This window comes from Rhynchophorus ferrugineus, unplaced genomic scaffold (genome assembly GCF_030347505.1).
Source record: "Rhynchophorus ferrugineus isolate W39M unplaced genomic scaffold, kcgeb_rfMv2 rfM5, whole genome shotgun sequence".
Taxonomy (NCBI): Eukaryota; Metazoa; Arthropoda; class Insecta; order Coleoptera; family Curculionidae; genus Rhynchophorus; species Rhynchophorus ferrugineus.
In genome coordinates, this window is record NW_027472584.1 from 5,339,674 (window position 1) to 5,358,538 (window position 18,865).

The window sequence follows — 18,865 nt, forward strand, 5'->3', positions numbered from 1 at the left end:
ATTTTTTTGTCGATATATCGAAATTTTTTAGATGATATAATTTCAGAAGATTAAGTACAATTAAAAAAAACTTTCAAATCGGAACTTACTTTTAAACATTTAGTGAATTCTGGTACTTAATTTTAATGGTTTATCAAAAATACCGTTATTCCTTAAGAGTTTTAGAAAAAAATATTTTTTAGGCTAATATTTGACTATGTTTATTTTCAATTAAAAATATACATACATTTTTTTGTAAAATATCGATATATCTTATACTTATTGCAAAAAATATGGATATTTTTTCCTTCGACATATCGATATTTTTTGTGGCCAACATGCCTACTAACCACTACAAAATATGCAAAATCTAATGCACGGCTTGGCTTTTTATTTTAATTCTTAATGTCAGACGAGTATGTTCGATCCCTTTCCTATATAAATTGTAAGAGAGGAAAGGACGGATATAATTGCTTGGAGCAATTAATTTAATATTTGCTTATATTTTACAACCTTAGTATACGCGAGACGGAGATGTACGTATTCCTTCACGTACTAACTTTAAAAAAGAAAAAGAAAAACATTACTGAATACTATTAATATATCTATAATACTTACATTTTAAAGGAAGTGGAGTTACTTTTATATTTGAATGTTCTGAGATGAATTGCTATTTTTAAACAATATACTAAATAAATATAAACAATACAATACAACTTAAACTAAACATGTATTACTATGTGATATATAACATGTATTACAATAACCATGAATTAAAAATGATCGCACAATAACTACTAGAGCTTTTTAAAATAAAATTAATGCTTTATTTATTATCGGACAGAAATATTTTCTAACAAAAACCGAGGGTGTTAGATACACACCAAAAAGTCAATCAAAAGAAATATTACCTATTACTTATTTGTCATTCACAATTTTAATTTTTTACCCTATTACATTAACAATCTTGAAAAATGTCGTTCCAAAGTGTTGCTATATTAATATACAATATATTTTTATTTAGAAGCAAACTACCAAAAAAATCATAAAACTAAATATATTATATATAAATCTAGGAAAGCATAAATTCGGTATACATTTTTGTCAAGGTCGCGCCTAGGACGACAGAGTCAGAACGTTAAAAAGCAGTCGAATGAAACTAGTAGAACCGAAAATAGTAACTAAAAGTACACGACTCAAAAACAGTCGATAGTAAAAAGTAATACAATCAGTCGAACCGAAACTAGCGACTGATTAGCCATAGTTCCCAACGCTAATTATGTTCTAATAAAAAAGTGCATTTCCTTACTGCCCCAACTAAAATTGAATTAGTGTTGGTAACTATCGAATAAAAACAGTCGATTCGACCACTATTTTTTAAGTTAATCATGTTTCTCCCATAATAAAGTTAAGTGAGTAATTTAAAAATGATGTTACTAACATTTGTCTTAAAAATATCTTCAATATATGCCCGAAAATATATTTGATTTATAATAATCATTGAAGTAATTTACGTCTGCATATTAAAGTATACGCAAAATATATCATGAGCTAACACTTACTAACCATTTTCAAATTCCATTTAATAAAACCTAAGTATTGAAACATTTAAAATTTATACATTATAACAAAGGCGTCATAAGTGAGATTATTTTTAAAATTGTAGAATAACAATCAGCGCACCTAAAAGCAAATATACATATATATTCTCTTATTCTTCCCTTTTATATAATAAACATAAATATGGAATATTCAATGAAGTAAAAACTGTTCGTATATTAAAAACTTTTAGTTTAATTTCTTCTAGTAATTTGATATACGTAAAATATTATCATAACAATTAAAATATACAACACTACTGTCTCTGAAGGTGATTTGATCGGTGGTACGAAAATGTTTCAATACATCAAGAATCAAGATTTCAGTTCACCATCAACCATTCCTGCACATTAAAAATACATTATAAACAAAATCAGTTTTAGAGCATTACCTTACCCCACGGTATTTTGATTTTTTTCATATAAAAACCATAAATCTTCACATTAAAAGCACAAATCAAATTAAATGCACTGTTATTCTGTTATTATTAAAGAAACCGAATAATAACGTTAAAAAGCAGCAATAGAACTGACATAACACAAAATAAACCCAATATTTAATTCAAATAAAACCTAGAATAGAGCGGAAAAAACGTTTAGAGTGGGGAGTTGAGAATTAAAGTGATATATGCAACCAATCCTACAAGCTAAAGGAAATGGCGTGAATTTCAATAATAAAAAAATCATGCTAAATGTCAAATCAACAAAATCAAAATACATGCACATTTATATCGTTTATCCTGATAAAACCTACCATTAACTTGACCCCTTATTACTTGACTCATTATATCCTGACCCCGACCCTTCTACAAAACCCTGGATCATTTATCCATAATTTTTGATTCATTATAATGAAGTATTTGGTAGATAAATCATATGAGAAATAAGGGAATTTTTTAAATTTGCTCATACATTCTGCAACCATACATATCACAAATTAATAGTTATAAAAAAGTTTATTTATTTTATAAAATATTTTTTCATGATAAACGATTTAATAGCTGGCTTAGTTGCCGCAGTAGTAAAGGCGACAGGATGGTCCCCCTGTTGCGATAGTCGCGAGTTCGAATTCTGCTGGGGCATGTAAGTAAATTTGTGATGTTTGTGAATGCCCTTAGGTAAGAGTACAAAATCCGACAAGGAAAATGGTCCCAGTCACGCCAGTAACCAGGCTGGGTAAGACGGGATGTCTTCTGGGATAATTTCTAAGTTGGCCACTCGCCAGTCAGTAGGCTTAATAATAAACTAACTTTAAAAAAGACAAGAAAAAAAATTACTGTATAGTATTATAATAATTACATGCAATAACATGCAATTTATAATTTAATTTTAAACGAAGTAGTATTACTTTTATATTTGAATGTTCTGTGGATCTGTAAAAAAGAATGGAATTTTTCTATGAAATGGAATAATACCCCACAAATATTTTATTGTATTTTAATATGTTAATTGATATTTTTAAATATGTCCGCGGCCAGAAAACATATCGATAGAAAATAATTTTAAAAAATCAATATATGGGAGGAAAAAAAATACCGAAATCTTTAGTGCAATAACTACGGTATTAAAAAAAATAAACCAATATAAACCAAATCAATAGATTAGCCAAAATTATCTATATTTTTACTAATAATATCGATAGTTTTTATCAAGAATATCGAAATTTTTTTTACCCCCTACAGCTCTATATTATTATGTTAAGGTTAGTTCTAGTGTGTTTCCCCGGTTATATATGTTTTCTCTTTATATTATTTGAGTATGATTTGCTTTAATTGTATACTACTATTATTTTCCTTGTTAAGCTTAAGTTATGGATTGTTATTAAATGATATAAAAATATTTTTGGCGACAGGGACTCTATTGTTGGTAAATAGCAATGTTTATAGTTAATTCACTGGTATAAAAGGATCTATATCTGGGACGCTTTTAACTTTGAAGAATAATAGATACCTCATCGTGGTATCTTTATTCGGAAACGTGGAAAAATAATCCCTCTGTGCCAGAAACAAACCGAGTTTTAGGTTTGACTAGTGAACCAGCAGAAGACAAATCCTCATTAAGTTCTAGTCACGAATTGCTGAATGTAATGATATTACATTTTCATATGAATTAATTAACGAAGAGGTATATTAATGTGAAATTATTAGATGCAATTATATATCAAAAATTTCATTGACCTCACAATACAGTTTTTACCATTGCTTTCTATTTAGGAAATGAAAATTAAGCAGTGGATGGTAAAAGCTTGAAGAATGCTCAAAGGAAAGCTGCACAGAGGGCTCTGAAAAATACAGAATATCAACATCATTCTTTGAAGATCAAAAAGAGTGAAAAGAACCTGAAGAAACACCTGTAGCTTTACTAAACAATTTAGCATTAAAGGTAGGGATGTCTGTACAATACTCTATAATTAATGATATTTTGGTATTCAATATTTATTCAATTCATATTCATATTCATATTCATAAGGTGCCTTTTAGGAACAAATAGAAGGCAAGACTGCATCACCAGACATTTCAGAGAAAAAATCTTATTTGCATAAACTGAATGACACGGTTCATTTTAATGATACTCTTCATGTTAGAAGAAATGATTCTGACACGATGGGACCTTTCAAAGTCCATTTTAACGTCAACGACGTCAAATTTTATGGAGAGGCGCAAACGATAAAAAATGCTCGTAATGAAGCTGCATTGCAAGCTCTAAATTATATTAACAAAACAAGGAGGAGTTCTCATTTGAAGCAATGGGTAGACAATTTATTATAGAAAATGATGATTAGATAACTTACCTTTATTTCAGGTAATTGCAAAGAACAAAATCAAATGATAAAATTACCCATTTTTATTGTGTATGAAGCTGCTCAAAAACGTAATTTGGAGGTTAACTTGGAGATAGTCTGGGCCAGCCCATAAGAAATCATTTACAACAAAATGCACGGTTGATGATTTAGAAGTCGCTGGATCAGGAAGATCGAAAAAGGATCGCTTCTGAAAATGTTACCTGGTTTAGTGAATATTCCTGAGATTGAAGGGTAAACACACAAACAGCAAGAAAACTCTAAAACTCCTCTCCAGCAACCAACAAAGTCCAAAAATAAAAATAGGAAAACAAAATTGTAGACTATTTTCGATATGATTGATAGAATGTTTGACAATGTGGTAGATTTTGACAACGGTCTTATTGGTAAAGTACAAGGCATGTCAGAGGTAATTTAAATTAGTTTTTATGATATCAAGTGTATTTTTATAGTCTATTTTCAGGATGATGCCAATTCCAACAAATCTTAAAATTAGGTCACCTTTTAAACTTAGAAGTACAATATACTGAGTTCCTTGAGAATGAACAACACTACGCAGTCTTATGATTGGGAACAATATAAGCTTTTGTAAGAAATTATTGATACAGAGTTTTTTAAAGCCTTTTTCCTTACATTATTATTTAGATGTGCTTGAGTGAAGGCGTAAATATCAAAAATTCTCGTGACCTAGTAGCTAAATATGGATTGAATGTGCTCTTTTAACTAGGATTACTAGATAAATTTTTCGAAAATTCCACAGATGTCAGGTAATTTTATTTGGTTTAAATTCGCTCGGCAACCCAAAAAACAAATTTCTACAATCTTGTCAAATGTCTGTTTCTAAACAATCGGTCTTGCCGTATCATTTTTATTTTCCCACAATCTTATTACAGATGAAAATACACTTATTTAATATTGTAGTAATATTTTGGACATAGAATTATTCCAAGATTGATATATAGGAGACAATCAACATAGAAGATGAGAAAAAGGATTCTGAACTGTGACTTTATGTGTTATTTAGTATTATATTTATGTTATAAGACCGATTTTCATAAAATTACATTTATAGATATAAGTTACTTTGTTGGCAAAGGTTAATAAATAAAAATTGCACTGAGCTCAGTTTATTTTGATATATTTTGTTTGAACCTCTGAGTTGGACTTTGATTTTTTGAGTAAGGTATTTCTGTTACCTTTAATTATACAATTCCCTGTTAAAATAAAAGAAAATGAGTTTGCATTTAGGGAATTCGTTGAAAATATCTAAAATTTCATTTTAATTCGGAATATTTAATTAATTTGTCGAAAACAAATTTTATAAGATATTTTAAATTTTATAGCTTAAAATGATTATATGTAATGATACAATTATTGTCTGGAGCTTTATTTTATTTATAGTATATTGTGAAGTAACCTTTGAACTCTTAAATATAACTAATCATATTTTCTAGTCCAGCAGTTGGGTTAAATAGGAATATATTCGGATCAATTTTCTAAGATAACACACTATATTTCATTCATCCAAGAGAAGAAGATCCAAGATGGAAAGGTAATTTTAATATAAAATACACTATGATTCAGCTGTTTTTTCATTAAAACATAATTTATTCTATATTATTGCTATAATAATAAATAAAAAAGGTTCTATTTTTAACAACTACCATTTAAGTAAGAAAAGAAGACATCGTTATCCCGTAGGTTAATATTGGTAATTTGAGTGACATATTAAGAAAATTGTACAATATATATTATTATGAATTAAACATTATATAACCAATTATTTTATTGATATCATTTTTATTATTTTACCTGTCTGTCTATAAGTCTGATTATAAATATGCATAGAATTTGTCCGTATTAAAACAAAAAAATTGTTTCAAAGAGACTTGGCTTTGGCTTTATTCCTGTTACAGTCTGTTAATTCTTCTTCAATAGTCTGAAAAAATATATGCCCAGCTTAAAACACTATTTTTTCTACCACTTTAAGTATCTACACTATTTAAATTTATAATATATATTCTTCACAATTTCTGTCTGACATGTCATGCTAAAATTATTACTTACCTTGAAAGGATTAATTTTTCTTAAATTACACATTCTAGATGTAAACTGATATTCTGATAGTCGGCGATGGTCCAACTGGAATAAGCGCGACTATACGAGCCAAACAACTGTTGGACGCGGAAGGGAAGAAAATCAGGGTCGGTGGAATCGAAGTCATAGCACACTTGATCGGTGGTCTATACGGAACATAGATTTTTAGGTAATCATCGTCGAGAAGGCCCTATAAATGGGACTGGAAAGAGAAGGGCGCGCCTCTGAACACTCCCCTAACGGAGGATAAGTTCGGTCTATTACCTAGCACCGGTAGGATTCCGGTACCAGCCCTGCCAGGTTGGATTCTTTATCTTAAATCGATTTATATATTGAATAAATGATATTTCGTCAGGAACTCCGATGTTTAATCACGGGAACTATATCGTCCCGCTGGGACACGTTATTCGGTGGTTGGGAGAGCAAGCTGAGGCCGTGGGCCCGGGTTATGCACCTTCCGAAGTCCTGTACAACGATGACGGGAGCGTTAAAGATATCGCGACGAATGATTCAAACATAAACCGGGTGCGCGGAGCACACCATCGGCTGGCCCTTGGATAAGAACACCTACGGAGGATCCTTTCTGTATCATTTAACGACGAGGTATCCCTGATCGCCGTCGGGTTTGGATTACATCAATCTGTACCTGAGCCCGTACAAGGAATTCCAAAAGTACTGAATATCCAAAGATCGGTAATGCGGTAATGTTCGTTTCTTCGCAGGTTCAAACACCATCCGTTCATAAAGCATCACTTCGAAGACGGCAATAGGATCTCACCAGGGCACCGGCAGTTTTCACAGTATCCCCAATCTCACTTTTCCTGGAGGATGCTTAGTAGTCTTTGCCACGGGTTTTATTACCTTGCCGAAAGTTAGTTAAAAGGATTGTACCTAATGAAAAATTAGAGCATTACACAAAAATAAGTTTTTTTTATTAATGAATTGTTTAAAAGTTCATAAAATAATCACCCAAATGTCATCAAAACACAACTGGAATCTTTTAAAGTCAACTAAAAGCGTACATATAGTGTATAACACAAATTATGTTAGGCAACACTTTAAACTCGCAAAATCCTGTCAAACGAAACTTAGGCGTCTTCGACGGACTCGAAGATTGTTATTGTCCCGCTGGTGTGTATAAGTTTGTGTCACTCGATTCTGGAGAGGGCCATCCACCGTAAGACGTGCAACATCAAGGACCCCAGCCAGAATAACTGGGTGGTCCCAGAAGGAGGTCGCGGCCCAGCTTACAACGCAATGTAAGGACCAATGAGATTTAACATTTTCCTATATCTTTTTATTTATATTGTATTAGTTAAGAAGATACAATTTTTGTATACAAATAAACTTTATATTGTAGTTCTACCAGTATCGGTGACTAGCTTGATTCATCCCTTGTTTCTTCCTTTAGCTCTTCTCTTTCTTTGAACTGATTCTCGGCCGCTCTGTAATGTTCTGGCCAGTCTTTTGGTTGCTTATTTCCATACATCTGTAAATCAATAATAACCTGACAATGTGCTTATAAGTCAACTGAAATAGTTACCTCACACACGAACTGTAAAACCTTCATCTTTGAGATTTCAATTTCAGCTCGAATCCCCCATTGGAAAGTTTGTATTTTCGTTTTCTCATCAAACTCACAGTGAAGGTAATAATTCTTTATCAAGGTTTCTCTTATATATTCTTTGACTTTACCGAAAAATGGATGCTCAACTTCTACATCAATATCCAAGGACTTCAGGAAACTATAAAGGGATTCTGAAATAATAAATCAACAATATAAAAACAATAAAGGAATGGTATCGTAGAGCTCACTGTCTGATACTGGCGCGTTTGTCATAAATATATGGGATAAAATTAATAGAGTCAGTATCTTGTGAGCAGCATTTGGTACATTTGAACCAGTTTCATAACTAGAAACACATTCTTCCTCTTCATCGGAATAATTTACAGAAGGCAACATACTAATTAAAAAATAAATTTTTTTTTTCATTTTTACATCATCATATTCAGTAAGTGTGTAACCATATACCTAAAAATGTATGCAAAACAATATCAACAACATCCATATAACAATAATAATACCAACATTTTCCAGAACCTTAATTGCTTGTTGTATAACACTATCCACGCATTGGCCCTTTTTGTGAATTACATTTTGATTTAATTCGGATCTGGTATAAAATGAATTTTCGTCAGCTTTAAGGATAATGTACCTGACTACATCATTGATTATATTTTCTGTATTTTGATCGGGTACGTCTGGATCAGTCTGTGATTTGGTTTTTTGAGACCCGCTAACTGATCTTCGCTTCTTCGACATTTTTACGACTTGAAGAACTTTAAAATCGTGTATCAGCTATCTCCATACAGCACTATCAACACAAAAATTTAAATAACTAGCCGCTAGGGATGCAGAAAAAATATCGATATTTTTTTGTCGATATATCGATATTTTTTAGATGATATAATTTCAGAAGATTAAGTACAATTAAAAAAAACTTTCAAATCGGAACTTATTTTTAAACGTTTAGTGAATTCTGGTACTTAATTTTAATGGTTTATCAAAAATACCGTTATTCCTTAAGAGTTTTAGAAAAAAATATTTTTTAGGCTAATATTTGACTATGTTTATTTTCAATTAAAAATATACATACATTTTTTTGTAAAATATCGATATATCTTATACTTATTGCAAAAAATATGGATATTTTTTCCTTCGACATATCGATATTTTTTGTGGCCAACATGCCTACTAACCACTACAAAATATGCAAAATCTAATGCACGGCTTAGCTTTTTATTTTAATTCTTAATGTCAGACGAGTATGTTCGATCCCTTTCCTATATAAATTGTAAGAGAGGAAAGGACGGATATAATTGCTTGGAGCAATTAATTTAATATTTGCTTATATTTTACAACCTTAGTATACGCGAGACGGAGATGTACGTATTCCTTCACGTACTAACTTTAAAAAAGAAAAAGAAAAACATTACTGAATACTATTAATATATCTATAATACTTAATTACATTTTAAAGGAAGTGGAGTTACTTTTATATTTGAATGTTCTGAGATGAATTGCTATTTTTAAACAATATACTAAATAAATATAAACAATACAATACAACTTAAACTAAACATGTATTACTATGTGATATATAACATGTATTACAATAACCATGAATTAAAAATGATCGCACAATAACTACTAGAGCTTTTTAAAATAAAATTAATGCTTTATTTATTATCGGACAGAAATATTTTCTAACAAAAACCGAGGGTGTTAGATACACACCAAAAAGTCAATCAAAAGAAATATTACCTATTACTTATTTGTCATTCACAATTTTAATTTTTTACCCTATTACATTAACAATCTTGAAAAATATCGTTCCAAAGTGTTGCTATATTAATATACAATATATTTTTATTTAGAAGCAAACTACCAAAAAAATCATAAAACTAAATATATTATATATAAATCTAGGAAAGCATAAATTCGGTATACATTTTTGTCAAGGTCGCGCCTAGGACGACAGAGTAAGAACGTTAAAAAGCAGTCGAATGAAACTAGTAGAACCGAAAATAGTAACTAAAAGTACACGACTCAAAAACAGTCGATAGTAAAAAGTAATACAATCAGTCGAACCGAAACTAGCGACTGATTAGCCATAGTTCCCAACGCTAATTATGTTCTAATAAAAAAGTGCATTTCCTTACTGCCCCAACTAAAATTGAATTAGTGTTGGTAACTATCGAATAAAAACAGTCGATTCGACCACTATTTTTTAAGTTAATCATGTTTCTCCCATAATAAAGTTAAGTGAGTAATTTAAAAATGATGTTACTAACATTTGTCTTAAAAATATCTTCAATATATGCCCGAAAATATATTTGATTTATAATAATCATTGAAGTAATTTACGTCTGCATATTAAAGTATACGCAAAATATATCATGAGCTAACACTTACTAACCATTTTCAAATTCCATTTAATAAAACCTAAGTATTGAAACATTTAAAATTTATACATTATAACAAAGGCGTCATAAGTGAGATTATTTTTAAAATTGTAGAATAACAATCAGCGCACCTAAAAGCAAATATACATATATATTCTTATTCTTCCCTTTTATATAATAAACATAAATATGGAATATTCAATGAAGTAAAAACTGTTCGTATATTAAAAACTTTTAGTTTAATTTCTTCTAGTAATTTGATATACGTAAAATATTATCATAACAATTAAAATATACAACACTACTGTCTCTGAAGGTGATTTGATCGGTGGTACGAAAATGTTTCAATACATCAAGAATCAAGATTTCAGTTCACCATCAACCATTCCTGCACATTAAAAATACATTATAAACAAAATCAGTTTTAGAGCATTACCTTACCCCACGGTATTTTGATTTTTTTCATATAAAAACCATAAATCTTCACATTAAAAGCACAAATCAAATTAAATGCACTGTTATTCTGTTATTATTAAAGAAACCGAATAATAACGTTAAAAAGCAGCAATAGAACTGACATAACACAAAATAAACCCAATATTTAATTCAAATAAAACCTAGAATAGAGCGGAAAAAACGTTTAGAGTGGGGAGTTGAGAATTAAAGTGATATATGCAACCAATCCTACAAGCTAAAGGAAATGGCGTGAATTTCAATAATAAAAAAATCATGCTAAATGTCAAATCAACAAAATCAAAATACATGCACATTTATATCGTTTATCCTGATAAAACCTACCATTAACTTGACCCCTTATTACTTGACTCATTATATCCTGACCCCGACCCTTCTACAAAACCCTGGATCATTTATCCATAATTTTTGATTCATTATAATGAAGTATTTGGTAGATAAATCATATGAGAAATAAGGGAATTTTTTAAATTTGCTCATACATTCTGCAACCATACATATCACAAATTAATAGTTATAAAAAAGTTTATTTATTTTATAAAATATTTTTTCATGATAAACGATTTAATAGCTGGCTTAGTTGCCGCAGTAGTAAAGGCGACAGGATGGTCCCCCTGTTGCGATAGTCGCGAGTTCGAATTCTGCTGGGGCATGTAAGTAAATTTGTGATGTTTGTGAATGCCCTTAGGTAAGAGTACAAAATCCGACAAGGAAAATGATCCCAGTCACGCCAGTAACCAGGCTGGGTAAGACGGGATGTCTTCTGGGATAATTTCTAAGTTGGCCACTCGCCAGTCAGTAGGCTTAATAATAAACTAACTTTAAAAAAGACAAGAAAAAAAAAATTACTGTACAGTATTATAATAATTACATGCAATAACATGCAATTTATAATTTAATTTTAAACGAAGTAGTATTACTTTTATATTTGAATGTTCTGTGGATCTGTAAAAAAGAATGGAATTTTTCTATGAAATGGAATAATACCCCACAAATATTTTATTGTATTTTAATATGTTAATTGATATTTTTAAATATGTCCGCGGCCAGAAAACATATCGATAGAAAATAATTTTAAAAAATCAATATATGGGAGGAAAAAAAATACCGAAATCTTTAGTGCAATAACTACGGTATTAAAAAAAATAAACCAATATAAACCAAATCAATAGATTAGCCAAAATTATCTATATTTTTACTAATAATATCGATAGTTTTTATCAAGAATATCGAAATTTTTTTTACCTCCTACAGCTCTATATTATTATGTTAAGGTTAGTTTTAGTGTGTTTCCCCGGTTATATATGTTTTCTCTTTATATTATTTGAGTATGATTTGCTTTAATTGTATACTACTATTATTTTCCTTGTTAAGCTTAAGTTATGGATTGTTATTAAATGATATAAAAATATTTTTGGCGACAGGGACTCTATTGTTGGTAAATAGCAATGTTTATAGTTAATTCACTGGTATAAAAGGATCTATATCTGGGACGCTTTTAACTTTGAAGAATAATAGATACCTCATCGTGGTATCTTTATTCGGAAACGTGGAAAAATAATCCCTCTGTGCCAGAAACAAACCGAGTTTTAGGTTTGACTAGTGAACCAGCAGAAGACAAATCCTCATTAAGTTCTAGTCACGAATTGCTGAATGTAATGATATTACATTTTCATATGAATTAATTAACGAAGAGGTATATTAATGTGAAATTATTAGATGCAATTATATATCAAAAATTTCATTGACCTCTGCACAATACAGTTTTTACCATCGCTTTCTATTTAGGAAATGAAAATTAAGCAATGGATGGTAAAAGCTTGAAGAATGCTCAAAGGAAAGCTACACAGAGGGCTCTGAAAAATACAGAATATCAACATCATTCTTTGAAGATCAAAAAGAGTGAAAAGAACCTGAAGAAACACCTGTAGCTTTACTAAACAATTTAGCATTAAAGGTAGGGATGTCTGTACAATACTCTATAATTAATGATATTTTGGTATTCAATATTGTTTAGTTAAATATAGACATATAAATAAGGTGCCTTTTAGGAACAAATAGAAGGCAAGACTGCATCACCAGACATTTCAGAGAAAAAATCTTATTTGCATAATCTGAATGACACGGTTCATTTTAATGATACTCTTCATGTTAGAAGAAATGATTCTGACACGAAGGGACCTTTCAAAGTCCATTTTAACGTCAACGACGTCAAATTTTATGGAGAGGCGCAAACGATAAAAAATGCTCGTAATGAAGCTGCATTGCAAGCTCTAAATTATATTAACAAAACAAGGAGGAGTTCTCATTTGAAGCAATGAGTAGACAATTTATTATAGAAAATGATGATTAGATAACTTACCTTTATTTCAGGTAATTGCAAAGAACAAAATCAAATGATAAAATTACCCATTTTTATTGTGTATGAAGCTGCTCAAAAACGTAATTTGGAGGTTAACTTGGAGATAGTCTGGGCCAGCCCATAAGAAATCATTTACAACAAAATGCACGGTTGATGATTTAGAAGTCGCTGGATCAGGAAGATCGAAAAAGGATCGCTTCTGAAAATGTTACCTGGTTTAGTGAATATTCCTGAGATTGAAGGGTAAACACACAAACAGCAAGAAAACTCTAAAACTCCTCTCCAGCAACCAACAAAGTCCAAAAATAAAAATAGGAAAACAAAATTGTAGACTATTTTCGATATGATTGATAGAATGTTTGACAATGTGGTAGATTTTGACAACGGTCTTATTGGTAAAGTACAAGGCATGTCAGAGGTAATTTAAATTAGTTTTTATGATATCAAGTGTATTTTTATAGTCTATTTTCAGGATGATGCCAATTCCAACAAATCTTAAAATTAGGTCACCTTTTAAACTTAGAAGTACAATATACTGAGTTCCTTGAGAATGAACAACACTACGCAGTCTTATGATTGGGAACAATATAAGCTTTTGTAAGAAATTATTGATACAGAGTTTTTTAAAGCCTTTTTCCTTACATTATTATTTAGATGTGCTTGGGTGAAGGCGTAAATATCAAAAATTCTCGTGACCTAGTAGCTAAATATGGATTGAATGTGCTCTATTAACTAGGATTACTAGATAAATTTTTCGAAAATTCCACAGATGTCAGGTAATTTTATTTGGTTTAAATTCGCTCGGCAACCCAAAAAACAAATTTCTACAATCTTGTCAAATGTCTGTTTCTAAACAATCGGTCTTGCCGTATCATTTTTATTTTCCCACAATCTTATTACAGATGAAAATACACTTATTTAATATTGTAGTAATATTTTGGACATAGAATTATTCCAAGATTGATATATAGGAGACAATCAACATAGAAGATGAGAAAAAGGATTCTGAACTGTGACTTTATGTGTTATTTAGTATTATATTTATGTTATAAGACCGATTTTCATAAAATTACATTTATAGATATAAGTTACTTTGTTGGCAAAGGTTAATAAATAAAAATTGCACTGAGCTCAGTTTATTTTGATATATTTTGTTTGAACCTCTGAGTTGGACTTTGATTTTTTGAGTAAGGTATTTCTGTTACCTTTAATTATACAATTCCCTGTTAAAATAAAAGAAAATGAGTTTGCATTTAGGGAATTCGTTGAAAATATCTAAAATTTCATTTTAATTCGGAATATTTAATTAATTTGTCGAAAATAAATTTTATAAGATATTTTAAATTTTATAGCTTAAAATGATTATATGTAATGATACAATTATTGTCTGGAGCTTTATTTTATTTATAGTATATTGTGAAGTAACCTTTGAACTCTTAAATATAACTAATCATATTTTCTAGTCCAGCAGTTGGGTTAAATAGGAATATATTCGGATCAATTTTCTAAGATAACACACTATATTTCATTCATCCAAGAGAAGAAGATCCAAGATGGAAAGGTAATTTTAATATAAAATGCACTATGATTCAGCTGTTTTTTCATTAAAACATAATTTATTCTATATTATTGCTATAATAATAAATAAAAAAGTTTCTATTTTTAACAACTACCATTTAAGTAAGAAAAGAAGACATCGTTATCCCGTAGATTAATATTGATAATTTGAGTGACATATTAAGAAAATTGTACAATATATATTATTATGAATGAAACATTATATAACCAATTATTTTATTGATATCATTTTTATTATTTTACCTGTCTGTCTATAAGTCTGATTATAAATATGCATAGAATTTGTCCGTATTAAAACAAAAAAATTGTTTCAAAGAGACTTGGCTTTGGCTTTATTCCTGTTACAGTCTGTTAATTCTTCTTCAATAGTCTGAAAAAATATATGCCCAGCTTAAAACACTATTTTTTTCTACCACTTTAAGTATCTACACTATTTAAATTTATAATATATATTCTTCACAATTTCTGTCTGACATGTCATGCTAAAATTATTACTTACCTTGAAAGGATTAATTTTTCTTAAATTACACATTCTAGATGTAAACTGATATTCTGATAGTCGGCGATGGTCCAACTGGAATAAGCGCGACTATACGAGCCAAACAACTGTTGGACGCGGAAGGGAAGAAAATCAGGGTCGGTGGAATCGAAGTCATAGCACACTTGATCGGTGGTCTATACGGAACATAGATTTTTAGGTAATCATCGTCGAGAAGGCCCTATAAATGGGACTGGAAAGAGAAGGGCGCGCCTCTGAACACTCCCCTAACGGAGGATAAGTTCGGTCTATTACCTAGCACCGGTAGGATTCCGGTACCAGCCCTGCCAGGTTGGATTCTTTATCTTAAATCGATTTATATATTGAATAAATGATATTTCGTCAGGAACTCCGATGTTTAATCACGGGAACTATATCGTCCCGCTGGGACACGTTATTCAGTGGTTGGGAGAGCAAGCTGAGGCCGTGGGCCCGGGTTATGCACCTTCCGAAGTCCTGTACAACGATGACGGGAGCGTTAAAGATATCGCGACGAATGATTCAAACATAAACCGGGTGCGCGGAGCACACCATCGGCTGGCCCTTGGATAAGAACACCTACGGAGGATCCTTTCTGTATCATTTAACGACGAGGTATCCCTGATCGCCGTCGGGTTTGGATTACATCAATCTGTACCTGAGCCCGTACAAGGAATTCCAAAAGTACTGAATATCCAAAGATCGGTAATGCGGTAATGTTCGTTTCTTCGCAGGTTCAAACACCATCCGTTCATAAAGCATCACTTCGAAGACGGCAATAGGATCTCACCAGGGCACCGGCAGTTTTCACAGTATCCCCAATCTCACTTTTCCTGGAGGATGCTTAGTAGTCTTTGCCACGGGTTTTATTACCTTGCCGAAAGTTAGTTAAAAGGATTGTACCTAATGAAAAATTAGAGCATTACACAAAAATAAGTTTTTTTTATTAATGAATTGTTTAAAAGTTCATAAAATAATCACCCAAATGTCATCAAAACACAACTGGAATCTTTTAAAGTCAACTAAAAGCGTACATATAGTGTATAACACAAATTATGTTATGCAACACTTTAAACTCGCAAAATCCGGTCAAACGAAACTTAGGCATCTTCGACGGACTCGAAGATTGTTATTGTCCCGCTGGTGTGTATGAGTTTGTGCCACTCGATTCTGGAGAGGGCCATCCACCGTAAGACGTGCAACATCAAGGACCCCAGCCAGAATAACTGGGTGGTCCCAGAAGGAGGTCGCGGCCCAGCTTACAACGCAATGTAAGGACCAATGAGATTTAACATTTTCCTATATCTTTTTATTTATATTGTATTAGTTAAGAAGATACAATTTTTGTATACAAATAAACTTTATATTGCAGTTCTACCAGTATCGGTGACTAGCTTGATTCATCCCTTGTTTCTTCCTTTAGCTCTTCTCTTTCTTTGAACTGATTCTCGGCCGCTCTGTAATGTTCTGGCCAGTCTTTTGGTTGCTTATTTCCATACATCTGTAAATCAATAATAACCTGACAATGTGCTTATAAGTCAACTGAAATAGTTACCTCACACACGAACTGTAAAACCTTCATCTTTGAGATTTCAATTTCAGCTCGAATCCCCCATTGGAAAGTTTGTATTTTCGTTTTCTCATCAAACTCACAGTGAAGGTAATAATTCTTTATCAAGGTTTCTCTTATATATTCTTTGACTTTACCGAAAAATGGATGCTCAACTTCTACATCAATATCCAAGGACTTCAGGAAACTATAAAGGGATTCTGAAATAATAAATCAACAATATAAAAACAATAAAGGAATGGTATCGTAGAGCTCACTGTCTGATACTGGCGCGTTTGTCATAAATATATGGGATAAAATTAATAGAGTCAGTATCTTGTGAGCAGCATTTGGTACATTTGAACCAGTTTCATAACTAGAAACACATTCTTCCTCTTCATCGGAATAATTTACAGGAGGCAACATACTAATTAAAAAATAAATTTTTTTTTTCATTTTTACATCATCATATTCAGTAAGTGTGTAACCATATACCTAAAAATGTATGCAAAACAATATCAACAACATCCATATAACAATAATAATACCAACATTTTCCAGAACCTTAATTGCTTGTTGTATAACACTATCCACGCATTGGCCCTTTTTGTGAATTACATTTTGATTTAATTCGGATCTGGTATAAAATGAATTTTCGTCAGCTTTAAGAATAATGTACCTGACTACATCATTGATTATATTTTCTGTATTTTGATCCGGTACGTCTGGATCAGTCTGTGATTTGGTTTTTTGAGACCCGCTAACTGATCTTCGCTTCTTCGACATTTTTACGACTTGAAGAACTTTAAAATCGTGTATCAGCTATCTCCATACAGCACTATCAACACAAAAATTTAAATAACTAGCCGCTAGGGATGCAGAAAAAATATCGATATTTTTTTGTCGATATATCGATATTTTTTAGATGATATAATTTCAGAAGATTAAGTACAATTAAAAAAAACTTTCAAATCGGAACTTACTTTTAAACGTTTAGTGAATTCTGGTACTTAATTTTAATGGTTTATCAAAAATACCGTTATTCCTTAAGAGTTTTAGAAAAAAATATTTTTTAGGCTAATATTTGACTACGTTTATTTTCAATTAAAAATATACATACATTTTTTTGTAAAATATCGATATATCTTATACTTATTGCAAAAAATATATATATTTTTTCCTTCGACATATCGATATTTTTTGTGGCCAACATGCCTACTAACCACTACAAAATATGCAAAATCTAATGCACGGCTTGGCTTTTTATTTTAATTCTTAATGTCAGACGAGTATGTTCGATCCCTTTCCTATATAAATTGTAAGAGAGGAAAGGACGGATATAATTGCTTGGAGCAATTAATTTAATATTTGCTTATATTTTACAACCTTAGTATACGCGAGACGTATTCCTTCACGTACTAACTTTAAAAAAGAAAAAGAAAAACATTACTGAATACTATTAATATATCTATAATACTTACATTTTAAAGGAAGTGGAGTTACTTTTATATTTGAATGTTCTGAGATGAATTGCTATTTTTAAACAATATACTAAATAAATATAAACAATACAATACAACTTAAACTAAACATGTATTACTATGTGATATATAACATGTATTACAATAACCATGAATTAAAAATGATCGCACAATAACTACTAGAGCTTTTTAAAATAAAATTAATGCTTTATTTATTATCGGACAGAAATATTTTCTAACAAAAACCGAGGGTGTTAGATACACACCAAAAAGTCAATCAAAAGAAATATTACCTATTACTTATTTGTCATTCACAATTTTAATTTTTTACCCTATTACATTAACAATCTTGAAAAATATCGTTCCAAAGTGTTGCTATATTAATATACAATATATTTTTATTTAGAAGCAAACTACCAAAAAAATCATAAAACTAAATATATTATATATAAATCTAGGAAAGC

General features: G+C 30.6%; 2 protein-coding genes, 1 long non-coding RNA gene and 1 pseudogene across 4 annotated transcripts; 2 read left to right on the plus strand and 2 right to left on the minus strand.

The window, feature by feature from the left end:
• Positions 1–7,836: 7,836 nt before the first annotated feature.
• On the minus strand, positions 7,837–8,829 carry LOC143196949 (non-structural maintenance of chromosomes element 3 homolog). The gene is made up of 4 exons (XM_076404921.1): positions 8,564–8,829; positions 8,290–8,506; positions 8,018–8,232; positions 7,837–7,963 (listed from the first exon to the last, which is right to left on the minus strand). Exons 1-4 carry the CDS (start codon positions 8,795–8,797, stop codon positions 7,853–7,855), a joined length of 777 nt encoding a protein of 258 aa, XP_076261036.1. The 5' UTR covers positions 8,798–8,829; the 3' UTR covers positions 7,837–7,852.
• A 5,106-nt stretch (positions 8,830–13,935) lies between these two features.
• LOC143197204 (uncharacterized) lies at positions 13,936–15,521 on the plus strand. The gene is made up of 3 exons (XR_013005954.1): positions 13,936–14,052; positions 14,740–14,837; positions 15,392–15,521. It is a non-coding gene; the product is annotated as an uncharacterized LOC143197204 (long non-coding RNA).
• Positions 15,522–15,569: 48 nt separating this feature from the next.
• On the plus strand, positions 15,570–16,124 carry LOC143197203 (electron transfer flavoprotein-ubiquinone oxidoreductase, mitochondrial pseudogene; annotated as a pseudogene). The gene is made up of 3 exons (XR_013005953.1): positions 15,570–15,683; positions 15,739–16,055; positions 16,106–16,124. The product of XR_013005953.1 is annotated as an electron transfer flavoprotein-ubiquinone oxidoreductase, mitochondrial pseudogene (transcript).
• Positions 16,125–16,745: 621 nt separating this feature from the next.
• Positions 16,746–17,324, minus strand: LOC143197708 (non-structural maintenance of chromosomes element 3 homolog). The gene is made up of 3 exons (XM_076406334.1): positions 17,199–17,324; positions 16,927–17,141; positions 16,746–16,872 (listed from the first exon to the last, which is right to left on the minus strand). The coding sequence occupies exons 1-3, from the start codon at positions 17,221–17,223 to the stop codon at positions 16,762–16,764; spliced, it is 351 nt and encodes a 116-aa protein (XP_076262449.1). The 5' UTR covers positions 17,224–17,324; the 3' UTR covers positions 16,746–16,761.
• Between the last annotated feature and the right edge of the window lie 1,541 nt (positions 17,325–18,865).

Coding starts and splice junctions, on each gene's coding strand:
- LOC143197708 (XM_076406334.1), bottom strand. CDS start 17,223: ATGACAAACGCGCCAGTATCAGACA. Junction 17,142..17,198: donor AAACGCGCCAGTATCAGACA/GTGAGCTCTACG, acceptor TTATTATTTCAG/AATCCCTTTATAGTTTCCTG. Junction 16,873..16,926: donor TTTTACAGTTCGTGTGTGAG/GTAACTATTTCA, acceptor ATTGATTTACAG/ATGTATGGAAATAAGCAACC.
- LOC143196949 (XM_076404921.1), bottom strand. CDS start 8,797: ATGTCGAAGAAGCGAAGATCAGTTAGCGGGTCTCAAAAAACCAAATCA. Junction 8,507..8,563: donor CAATTAAGGTTCTGGAAAAT/GTTGGTATTATT, acceptor ATACATTTTTAG/GTATATGGTTACACACTTAC. Junction 8,233..8,289: donor AAACGCGCCAGTATCAGACA/GTGAGCTCTACG, acceptor TTATTATTTCAG/AATCCCTTTATAGTTTCCTG.